This window comes from Poecile atricapillus, chromosome 11 (assembly GCF_030490865.1).
Source record: "Poecile atricapillus isolate bPoeAtr1 chromosome 11, bPoeAtr1.hap1, whole genome shotgun sequence".
In the NCBI taxonomy this organism is placed as follows: domain Eukaryota; kingdom Metazoa; phylum Chordata; class Aves; order Passeriformes; family Paridae; genus Poecile; species Poecile atricapillus.
In genome coordinates this window covers 12275134-12287615 of record NC_081259.1, presented here as the reverse complement: position 1 = coordinate 12287615, position 12482 = coordinate 12275134, and the positions used below count along the sequence as shown (strand labels likewise).

Sequence of the window (12482 nt, the reverse complement as noted above, 5' to 3'; positions counted from 1 at the left end):
AGGTGTTCCCAACCTAAGCTATATGTGCTTTGTTTTTCAGGAATCTGTCCTGAATTTCCGCTTGGACCCGCTTGGTGTCGTGGAGGGTTTCACAGCAGAGGTGGGAGCGAGTGGAGTCTTTTGTCCCACGCACATGACTCTGCCAGTTGAAGTGTCATTCTACAGCGTTTCAGATGACAATGCACCCTCTCCTTACATGGTAAATGTGTGGTTGGATTTATTTTAAATAAATTCTGATATGTGGAGGTGAAGAGCAAGAGCTTGGTGAGTAGAGGGTTCAGAAAATAAAGATTTGCAGCGATCTGGCTTATTTTCAACTGCCTATGACAGAGTTCTCCTGTCCCTCTTCATTTCGCTAGCTAGTGCTTTTCCTTCTACTTCTCTGCCCCACCATTCAGCTGTTCTTGTCTTGGGATATTGAATGTATTTGTCTCCCCCCACATTGCAGAGATCAAGCCCCAACATCTCCTTTTATCCATCTAACTTAAAATAGCAGTGAGGCAATAGCTGGACGTAGCAGGATACATTTTGTTGTCCCAACAAGCAGCTTCTCTGGGCAACTAACCACTCTGCAGAGTGGCTGAGGTACAGGCCAGGGAGCAATTGCTGATGGAGACCTTAGACTTGGAAGTTATTCAGCCCTTTCTTTTAAAGCAGATATTGTCAGGGCTGCTGTGACACTGGGCACTCTCACAGGCTGCATGGTTTGCTGATGTTTGCAGCAACACAATGTTTGTGTTCTCAGTCTCTGGGTGCTAATTCTGTTCCACCTTTCTACAGTGACAGCATGGGTTTTGCATGTCTAAAAGTGCTCCTCTGTAAAAAGCAAATGGTGTCTTGTATGCTGGCATTGAATCAGAGGCTGGATTTGTTCTGAATGCCTGTTAAGGTACCTCAATTTTACATAGGCGACAGATCCAGTTTTTAGAGGTTTTTGTATGTGTATGTCTATCTAATGGTAAAGGGTTTGTTTAAACATGTGAGTCAAGCAATTAACATCTCAGTATTCCAATATTTAGATTTTAAATTCATAGCAGTTACCATATTTCTGACGCTTATGTTTTGGAAAGTATTCAGAAAATGAAATTGCTTAGTGTTTAGTAATGGCTTTGAGTTTAAACTCATATATGTCTTATCTGTTCTTTTGCTTTCCTCTTTCTAGATAATTTCATGTGATTTTCTAGGAGGTGAAGGGATTCTCATGTTCCTCAAATGGTTAATGTAGCATTACTTATTTTCCAAGCTGGCTTTCATTGTTTCAGGCTTTTCCATGTGCTATTTCCAAATATGCTATTACGGCTGAGTCTCCCAGGATTAATACAGCATTTGTGTAGTGCCTCCATCATCAGAAACATTGTTTCTGTTTGTATAGCTAGTTTCTCTGTTTTGGGGTGTTTTTTGGGTTGGTTGTTTGGTTTGGGTTTTCCAAGTCCAGTGCAGTGGGGTGCAGCAGTGGTGCCTGCAGGGTGACCAGAGGTGTGACAGTGCCCCGAGCGTGGCCTCAGCAGCGTCACAGCGCCCTGTGCGCCACTCGGGGCTGCTCTGTAGATCACAGCTGGTACAAAAGCAGATATCATCCTTCCCAAAGTTTGGATTAGAATGGAAGATTAAGTGCATCTGCTTCCTTTGAAAAGCAAAAATGAGTTCTGTGAGATTTGGAGTATTATTAGTGCAATTGTAGATGATATAGAAATGGAAAGGAGGAGACAAGTGTTTCATTTTAACCTCCCAGCTGCTTTGAAAAGAAAGCTGTTTTGTCCTAGCTCCCTGATGTGGAGAAGATGTGGAAACTTGAATTGTTTTTCAAGAGGAGAATGTATGTCTTATTGCACAGCTTTTAGTGGTCTGCTGAAGTATCTGTAAGGCCCTTACTGTTGATTTTTAAACTGCATCTTAAATGCATTGCCTTCTCTATTTTTAGTTTTTGTAAATTACTGATTATGTTTCACATAAATGCAATTACATGACTAGAACATTTTGATTTGTTTATCTCTGTGACCTAAATATGTGTTTTGTTTTTGTAGGGTGTAATTACTTTAGAGTCCCTTGGTAAAAGGGGTTATCGGGTACCGCCTTCAGGAACAATACAAGTGGTACGTACTCAGCACATAAGGGTGCCTTGAAACCACTAATATCAAGAAAGTCATGCAGAGATGAGGTTATTGGAGATAAGCATGAAGCTAGCAGTGGAAATGTGCATCTCTGTAGGTACTGTAGTAATTCAAAGTAGAAACGTGTGTGTGGGACAAATAAGATTACCAATCTTTGAACACTTCTGTGTTCTGAGGAGTCTTAAAATGATTTCCAGGAGATTCGGAATACTTGGGGACACTGTGGCTTTGAAAACTGATGGGGAAGTAATTAGGCCACAGTCCAAATCCTGAAATTCTTCCAAAGCAATTAAGATTGAATAATTGTATAAACCTTTTGTTATATTTTAATACCACCTTTACTTTTGTAATAGACCCACAAAGTGAATCACAGTTGTTGTTTAGAACCAATGAGCTGACTCTTTCTTTTAAGAACTCAGTCCAAGATAACACATTCATAATTTCAGGTTTAGAAGTGGAGCCCACCACTGTGCTTCCTGCGAGTGTATTGTGTCTGGAAAACAGTGTAGACAAAAAGCTGCCTGGAAAAATAAGCAAAAACGGGGATGCTGATTAGCAAAGTAAGAGTAGTCATATACTAGTGTTTCATTCAGATTAGATTGTATTTAGCATTATATTTAAAAATGAGAATTGCTGGTAGATGAAGTGTTGAAAACCAGAAAGGCTTCACAATGTTTTTACAAAAACGTTTCTGTATGCACAGAAACAATGTACATAGAGAACTATTTTGACAGATCAAGTTTGGGTTAGATTTGTTGTTTTTTTTAAAAAACTTGTCATCTCTAATGAGTATTGTATTGAACTGTGTGTCTTTTCAGACCTTATTTAACCCTAACAAAACTGTGGTGAAGATGTTTGTGGTGATCTATGACTTGAGAGAAATGCCAGCTAATCATCAAACATTCCTACGGCAAAGAACTTTCTCTGTTCCTGTGAGACGAGAAGTCAAGCGAACTGTCAATAAAGAAAACAGTCACCAGACTGAAGAAAGGCTACTACGCTACCTCATACATCTGAGGTAAGCTCCTTGAAGTTAAAAAACCAAAATAAAACAAAAAAACCCCAACAAACCCGAGGCAAAAGCACAAAAAAAGTATCTGGCAAAATTTTACTCAATTTCTTTCCCAGTCAGCCTTTCTGTATACAGAAATAAGAAAGAATGAAAAGAAAAAAAAAAAATTAAAAAGGAATGCTAGCTAAACAGTAGAGGAAGAAGAGATAATAAATAATTTTGGTTCTCCTTGGGAGAAACAAAGTTAAAATATAGCATAAAGCTCTCTCTTGGCATTGAAGTATTTTGTATAGCATTGTAAAGCTTGAATCTTTTCTTAGCAAGAGAGAAATTGTTCTGGCTGAATCAATGCACTTTTTTGAGGTTACAGGAAATTGTAACAGTGGATGTTATATGGGCAAAAGCCAAAACTAAGGATCACTGAAGGGAAGGTGCCCTGGTGTGCTTCACATGTGCTTCTTCACCATAATAGCTTGTAACATGATAAATGGTCTGAGCTACGTCTAAAAATACAGTGGTCAGTGGCAAAAATGTAAATACTTGCTTCCTGATGCAATACTGGTGATTATGCCTTTCACTTTATAAAATATTCACTCAATCTTCCTTAAATGATTTACAAAGCACTGCCTGAAACCAGACGCTGCTGCTGCTGTTGGGGCATTCTGGAGACTGCAGTTGGAAACAAAGGGGAATGATGGATATACTCTGTTCTCCTGCAGTTTGCAGACTTTTTGCATGTGTTTTTGTAGTAAGAAATGCCTGTACACACAGACCCAGTGCTTTCACTGCAGCACTTGGAAACCCACCAGCAGCTGACATTCTGAAGTGACCAAGCAGAACAAAATCAAATATCTTACACTTCTCTGTTGTTGTACAATTATTTCTGGTACATATTATTTGCTCCTATTTAATGGCATTGATTTCTATCCAACAGACTTTTGAAACACAACCTTGTCTATAACAGTGATTCTAGACTCTCCCATTAAATGAATGTTGACAGTCATAAAAAATAGTGTGTTGGTTTACTGGAGTGTGAAAACAGTGTCATGAGAAGGCTGTTGAACATTCATGTTTTCATTCTGAAATTTAGCCTGGATTGAAATTCAGCCTTTCAGGCCACACTAACTTGCAAGGTCTAACCTAACCACTTCCTAAAATTTTTCTTTTGGGGTAAATTCTGAAAAAGTGTGTAGTCTCAATAGAAGGCTCTGCTCAGGTGTGAAGTTGATCTGACTGTGCAGAGGAACTGGCGACAGGCTTTGCCTGCAGTAGTGGGTAGAAGCCTATGGCCAGCTGGGTGTGGCATTACCTGCATGAAGAGTAGTGGTCTTCTGTCCCCTTTCAGTTTCTACTTTAATGTAGTTTGTAAATTTCTTGTTGACAGACTTGAGAATTACTTCTATTTGAAGGCAAACCTGCTTTCTGCTCTCTCATTTGTTACAGCTAGAAGTCTTTATAAAGAGCTTCCTATTTCTGATACCTGCTGAGAGACAGAAAAGTTGCAGTTCTGATGCTTCTTATTTTGAAATATCTGTACAATTTAGCTTGGCTTTCAGACCTCTGGTAGGGATCAGTTCATGGGTTTGTGATGTGTAATTGGAAATGCATCCATTTCTGATGGGAAAAGCAAAATCATAATAACAATGCTTGGCTGATTATTTTGGAAAGTGAATGACTACAGAGTATGTGACAAGTTTTTTCTTCAGTGATAAACCCAAGGTTTGGATCCTTTCTCATAATGTAAGAATGGCAGAACTCCTTGAAATATTAAAGTAGCTTATGTTGATCTGTCTTGTGGTTTATTATACTGAGCACTTACGATTTTACAAAAGACTCAGTTGTCCATTTAGTAGACTTTACTAAAGATGGATTTTAATTAGGAGGCCTTAAAAAAATCTTAGTAGTATATTAATTCATGTAAGTTGGTTTTAAAGCTTTATTTTTAAAAGCAGCAAAGTTTCCTCAAGCCTACTTTACTGAAAAGTTATGCAAACCTAAGAAGTTTCAACTATTCAGATTTTTGTTTGTTACTCAAGTTGACTTAGAGCAGCCTTTCAGTTTTAGTTGCAGTAGTTATTGAGCACAAGCATCTTAAGCTTACGTATTGAAATTTTGTTTAAAAAAACAAATGAAGTCACCACCAGTGAGCTGCATTGTGGTCGCATCTGCTTGCGAGGCCTTAATCACAGTTGTCAGCACTCACATTATGAAAGCTCCTTTTCAAGTGGTAATTCAGCAAAAACGCTTGCATAGGTCTGGAGCTTAACATTGGCGGCCAGATTTTCTACAACAGTCTTTAAAGTGTCAGATTTATTGTGTGCACAGCTTCTGCGTGCAGCTCTGTGTGTTTGAGCTTCTGTAGGATATGCCAGCAGACTGTGCTTGTACCCACAGCTACAGGATTGAGATACCAAATGTAGCTTGCACACACAGCGCAGCTTTATTCGCTATTAAAACCCCACAACAGTTGCACCTGCAGTTTGTTTTTTTTGAAGATGCTTTGGGGATAATTTTGTTGCATGTGAAGCAATGACTTTTTGTCTTGTAATTAAATCTACTTGAGCATAAGAGCTGTGAGCTCCGCTTGTGCCTCGTTTCTGCCTGGCGTTGTGGGGATGATGACCATCTGTGGGTTTCTAGGTCACGTTCTGGCACCCTTGTAAAAAGTAATTAAACAGCTAACCTGCCCACAGCTCAGCATTTTTTGAGTTTTTACAGCTTGGTCAACAGCCTTAGTTACTGACACAATGCCAGGAATTGCATGGTGAATAGTTGCTGTTGCTAAACAGGGGTGTTGTTACTGAGGGCTCAGCGGAGGGTAAGCTTGAAGCTGGTTGTTAAAAGTAGTAATTCCTTAAGGTGTTGAGAAACTTTTTTTAAAATACTGTCCTAATGTGGCATACACCTTTATTGGTGGAAGCTGAAGATACCTGTTATTACTGATTTACTAGCTGCTTTTGATCTTTCTGGTCTCTCCGCATTTTTTCTTATCTAGAAATTTTTATCCTTGCCCTAATGCTTTTACTTACAGATTTTATACATTGTGTTGCATAGTCTTTTTCACTTACAAAGCACATCTTGCTACATATGTTTTCATGATTGTCCTGCTTTTCAGGATTATTCTGTTTCTGTGAATTACTCTCTTCTTTGTGAATTTTGATGGCCTATAAAATACATATAGGGACTTTGTGCTTGTATTTGTCATTTCTTCAGTAAAGTTCTTCTGCCAGACTTTCTAGCATCTGATTTGTGTATTTAAATAGTCTGTTGTTACTTTTCCTAGGACACTGTCTGTCAGAGACCTTGGTTGTGTTGGGTTTTTAAAATTTCTTTACACAAAAGTACCAGAGCTGCTACAGCTCTGGAGTCAGTCCCATGCTGGCCACTTCATCACCACCCTGCAAGGGTGTAGGGAAATTGTCTCCATTATTCCAATGTGCTTATTTGCATGTATAAAAAACAACATTTCTAAATCCAAATTACTAGGGCAGACCTATCTAAAAGGAAAAAAAAATAGTTGGATGCAGAGATGAGAAGGATCCCAATGAACTTTGCTGCTGTCTCACATTTACCCTTCTTCAATCTTTCTGAAATGTCATGCTCAGAAAAGTCATGTTGCAGGGAGCCACTATTTACTGAGAAAAGGGAGTCTTGCTGGATTATCACTCATAGAAAAGAGCAAGCTTGAGAAGTTTAAAAATAGATCATGCTAATAATTCTTTTGAAAGATCTCTATGTAAAATGGGAGTTGAGATCTATTTTGTGATGGTGCTTTGATAACTAGATCTATAGGAATTAATTTCAATCATACTTTTGCTGCAATAGACCTTTTCACTACAATTTTTCCTTTTAAAATGTGTTACGAGCTAGATTCTGAGTTAACTGTTTGTGGTGTTTTTGTCCCTTGTCTCTTTCACTCTTCCTTCTGCTCTTCTCCACAGTCTTCTCTTAAGATAGAATCTTCTCCCTTTTGCCTATCAGGTAAAGGGCTTTCACACTGACAGCACCGAGCAAATAAATAGTGATGGATGAGATCTCTGTGGGAGCCAGTAGGAGCATTCTGCTGGACCCTGCTGCATTTAATGTCCTTGACAGCTGTGTCTAGGAGAACAGAGTTTTCCTTTGTCTGGTTGTGGGATGACTACAGGCTATTCTGCATCACTCATCTGAACAGAACAGTGCCACAGAATCCATTTCTGCAACCTGACTTCCTCAGATGATGGAGCCTCGATGGATCTTCTGTACTTGTCTTTTGCCTACTGCTCAGAATTTCAGTCAAATTGTGAATAGGTTTATTCTAGAGATGCTGTGTTTGCTTCAATGAGGTCAATACATAAAAGCCTATTAAAAATCTGTGCAAATTGTAATACATGATAACACAGCATGCATTGCTCTCTCAGCATTTGCCATGGTATCATCTTGTGACAGCAGCAATGGCTTTTGTTTCTATTGCAGCAGCAATAGCATTTCACTCTCACTGTGGCATAGTGGTAGTGACATTAAGTTCAGTTGCTGTAAGAAATGCTCCTTAGGCTTTTCTGCCTTTCCTGGTGGAGAGAAGGAAATTAGAAGGTTCTGGCATATGAAAACTATAGAATACAATTCTCTGAAATGCAGATCTTGTCTCCCTGTATACAGTTGTTAATACCAGGTACAACTGGCACATTCCCACAGGTTTGGAGGACCTGAATTAGGCTGTTTAGCTGCAACATAAAAAATGAACAGCCAAGGAATTGACCACTGTTTGCCTTGGTGATTGGGCCAGTGAACTGCAGTCTCTTTAAAATGCTTCCTAGTCTGCAAAAAAATTCTTTCTGCCTGCCTGCAGAGATCCCAGTACCTACTGCTTCTCAAGACAAGTCCTTGTATTTGGAGTGTGGTATAAAGCAGTTGTAAACTTCCTGGTGTTACATTCATGAAGAGAGCAGTGAAATCTATCTGTATGATTGCTGGAACTGAAATGCATATTTGATTTGTATGAAGTTGAAAATTCCCTTTTGTGTGCGCTTAGGCCATCCTTTGGACATTTTCAGCTCATTGAAGAGCATTTTTTGCCATTCCCAATTGCTGAGGACTTTAATCTTCGATGTACATAATGGCAGTGTGAACTTCAAATATTCCATGCCACTTTCAAAGATGTGCACTGCATTGGTGATTAGGAACAGAACCTTTAAATGTCAAAAGAAGCAAAGTAGAATGGAGGTGTTAGGATATTCTTTCTCTTTTCATTTTAACTGACTAATTTTGTTTGTTCAAATGTGTTTTGGCCTTAATGTTTTAAGAGTGCATTTTATTTAATCATTTTTAAAGATTATTTTTTTTTTTTGTTTTAGATAATACAGATGTGTGTATCTTTTCAGGTTCCAGAGCTCTAAATCTGGAAAGATCTACCTCCACAGAGATGTAAGGCTCCTATTCTCTCGGAAATCCATGGAAGTTGATAGCGGCGCTGCATATGAACTCAAATCTTACACTGAATCTCCAACAAATCCTCAGTTTTCACCAAGATGCTAGCAAACAATGGCAAACAAAAGTATTCATTTTACTGTTGAGTACTCCTTGCAAGCAAAGATTGGTAGAGACAACAGTATATAGTTAAGTCTGTTAAGGAATAAAAATAGCGCTCAAGAGAAAGAAGGTTCTGTGTGATCCTGGACCAGTTTTTAAAAGGTTTCTGGAATGAGCTTTGTGTATTCCAAGTAGACTGGAAACATACGTAAATCTAATCTTTTTGTACTGTTTAAAACCACTTCATTGGATGTGTTGCAATAGCAAATTCCCAAGTTAGTTTAGTGTTTACACTTTTTATTTTATTTTTCAGTTATTTAATATTTAATGTTTCATTTAATACTCAAGTGATGTTTGTCTTTAGTGTTCTAATGTAGCATAAATCCTATGTAAAATCATACTATGTATTTTTGGCATTAATATTGAAATCTGAAATATATACAGATGTCTTTAATCTGTGTGCTGTTTTAAGTGATATTCATTTAAGTTATTGAAAATGGGGACAACAGGTGAATTTCCATAACATTTCATACTATGCAAGCATTTAGCTGTTTTTTCTCTTTAATGGTACCATTTCCCATTTTTTCTCACATTCAGATTTCGTAACACTTGCAACCACATTACAGATAGTTTATTTACTTACTCATGCATTCAGATCATTATTCACTTCACATTTTGCTCCCTCAATTTCTTTTCTTTCCCTAAGGGCCATTTAAATTTTGCTTCCTGTTATTAGTTTTCCTCACATAAAATTTGCACCCTCCCCCATTTTATTTCTCAAATTGTGTTAAAGGATGTACTGTGCAAACAAATTAGTATTTATATCTCAAATATATGCAAAAAGCTATGAAACTTGTACTTTTTGTTTTATTTTTAGACGAGAGGATCTTCATGTAATCCTAAATATTTTTCATAGGTCAATTCCATGTAGGCCACTAGGTGGCCATAGGAAGTTTTACTAGCAATGCTACACTGGGCATATGACTATTTTCCAAAACATGTGTGTATTCCTAAAACAAAACAGATGAACAGTTTATGCTAAATGTTAAACTGTGTAACTGAGAGAAATAAAGTTAGAATCATTTGATTATATTTGAGCTATATATTTAATAATGGAAACAAAGCTTTATGATATTTGATGAAGATCTGAGTTTCTCAACTGTCTTACCTTGATTTGTGTTTTTCTTTGCTTTAGGTTTTTAGAGTGTCAGTAATATGCAAGGTGCTCTTTAACATGCTTATCTGATGAAGACTGGAGAAAGGATGAATGTGCATCTTGTATATTCAGCACTGCCCTTAGATGAGAAAAGTCAGTGTATCATGAAATTTCCAGGAAGTCTGCCAGGGAACGTTATGGGAGACTGGACTTTCCAGATGATACTTATCAGCTATCTTGTACATGCAAATGACTGCTGCTCCAGAAGGGCAAAGCTCAGATATTACTGAGTCCTGTCCCCACTTCAGCAGTGTTTTCCACTCTGTTACACCAGGTTTTCAAACATTACCTAGCATTCATTTTAGAAAGAATTGGGGAAAACTCTACAGGAAGAGATTGTTTGCAGTTTCTAGTCATTTGTGCCCTTTAAAATGGAGAAGAGGTAGCAGAAGAGTCAAACACAACTGCAGTTGTACTGTGTACAGAACTGTGCTCTGGACTGGGATATCAAGAGGGCATCCTAGTTTGTGTTGCTGCTATTGAGTCATAAGCAAACAGCATGTATTTTCAAACTACTTATTTGTGTCATGGTGCACAGCTGCTTGCATGCTCAAAGAAAAAAGCATGAGGAAAGGACAGTTTTTAATGAAAAGTCACTGCTGCCCTGTAGTAGATAAACCATTTATTTTGTACTGACATTATGCAAAGTTTGTATCTTGGTAACTTTATTTAAATTTACTTCAAGTCATCTCCATTAATTTGCTTTGAATAGCAAAGGAATGTGGATTTTGAATATACAGTTACTGCAAGTCATGTGTAGGAAATAAATTTGTATTCACTTTAATAGTCAAACTACACTTAGTCCCTATATGGATTTAGAATGAAAGTGACCTTGGATTATCTGTGCACAACTTTGATTTTACTGAGTCATTCTCCATTTACAGCTTGATCTGAGTAAACACTTTCCATTAGGGACACACCTGGAGAATTGCAGGATGCTCATAAACTATGAGATAAATTCCACATGACTTTCTAAGCTTAGGTTAAGACTAGACTAATTTTTGAGAGGTCATTGGTTTCTTCTCTTTACACCCCAATAGGCTCAACCAAATACAATTATTTATAATAAATGTTTGAGTGGTTTATAAGGGCCTCCAGTGATGGCTGCTACAACTTATCTCTTCCAGTGATAAAATATACTTATCATGAGAAAGTATAACATTTAGTTGTACTATATACATTTAGTTATAGTTATGTAAGGATTTATAACACCCAGCTAAATGGTGCTGAAGTTGAGTTAAATACCGCTTAGGCTTTTCACTATAAGCAAACAATTTAGTTCTTGTATGTCCCTTCTCAGTCTTTTTTTTTTTTATAACTAAGACAACCCCAGTCAGCTTTTATTTTCTGCACCTCTTTTCATTATGGCTCTTTGCTTTCTTCTTTTGGACTCAATCAGTCTTGAAGTGTGTGAGGCTGGACACAGCATGCCAGTCTGGGCCTCCCTGTGCCAATCAGACTGGAAGAATTGGTTGATAAATCATGGATTAAAGTCCTCTTCATGCATCCTCTTGTAATATGCTGTTTTTCAGTATCAGGAACTGTCAACTTGTATTTATTTTATTACCCAGTAAAAGAGACATCCTACCTGCTTGATCCCAAAACAGTAGCTCTCCTTACTGAACTTTATTCTCTTACTACCCAAGATTTTCTATGCTGAACACAGCATTGCTGTTTGAAGAACTGATAGCAAGTTTCCAACAAACTTGCATCCACCACATTAAAGTTTCATCTAATTAAGTTTCCCTAATTTGCATAGGAAAGTGTCAGAAGCCTTATTAATGCCAGAAGGCATCTGGAACTTCAGCCACCTTCACCCACTTCTCCACATGGTCTATTTCCTTTTTCTTAAAGGAAAGATGATTGTGTGAAACCCTTGTTCTTAACTGTGAATTCCTGCCTAGCTACTCAGTTGCTTTTCAGTGCTTATTTTAGATGATTTTTCAAGTCATTATTGACAGCCTAATTATATAGCTTGTATTCTGTCCTCCTCATACTCCTATTCAAATTCAGGAAAAGTGACTCCTGGAAACCCATTCATTTTTAACAGGTTCCTATATGAATCACTAGTAATTAACTGGAGATTGCTTCTGTCATTCTCTAATCTCTTAAGGATATTTTTTCATCCAAGTTGAAAATATTTACCAAAACTAATTAAAGTAACCTGTAAACCAGTCTTTCTTTCTTCCAGCTAGAGGCTATACTTCGTCACACTGTTTACCTTGACCATGCAAGATTGAACAAAAATAAACATTGAACACTTTAGTCTTTAAAAGTTTTGTTCAGTAATACTGTGGTACCCCCTCATCTTCATGATCTGCTGTAGATACACATCCTTAAAAACTGACCTAGTTTCTGTGGGCTTTCTTGTATTTGAGGCCATTGAAGAACCACTTTTCCTGAGGTTCTGAATTTATTTCCCATCTTTCCTCTACATTATGTTCCCTTAAAGAAATAACTGCATTAAGGAACTGCTGAATCCTTGAAACTGTTTTCTCTCACATTAATTTCCTACGAGTTTTGAAAGAAATTCCTGAAGTTTGCATCCTTGTCTGCTGTCACTGCTTTGTTCTTCTTCCTTTTAAAATCTATGAACTTAATCCTTTTTATGGTCATTTTTCTATGTTGCTGTTTT

At 37.5% G+C, this 12482-nt stretch overlaps 1 protein-coding gene across 3 annotated transcripts in view; it reads left to right on the top strand.

Moving 5' to 3' along the window:
• The window catches only part of ATOSA (atos homolog A), a 47276-nt gene extending 37553 nt beyond the window's left edge, over positions 1-9723 (top strand). For all 3 annotated transcript variants that reach the window (XM_058847321.1, XM_058847318.1, XM_058847319.1), the window contains exons 9-12: positions 41-199; positions 2025-2093; positions 2930-3129; positions 8484-9723. In XM_058847321.1, coding sequence (XP_058703304.1) covers positions 41-199; positions 2025-2093; positions 2930-3129; positions 8484-8637 — 582 coding nt within the window. In that variant the 3' untranslated portion in view covers positions 8638-9723. The remainder of the gene's footprint in view (positions 1-40; positions 200-2024; positions 2094-2929; positions 3130-8483) is intronic.
• The last annotated feature ends 2759 nt before the right edge of the window (positions 9724-12482 follow it).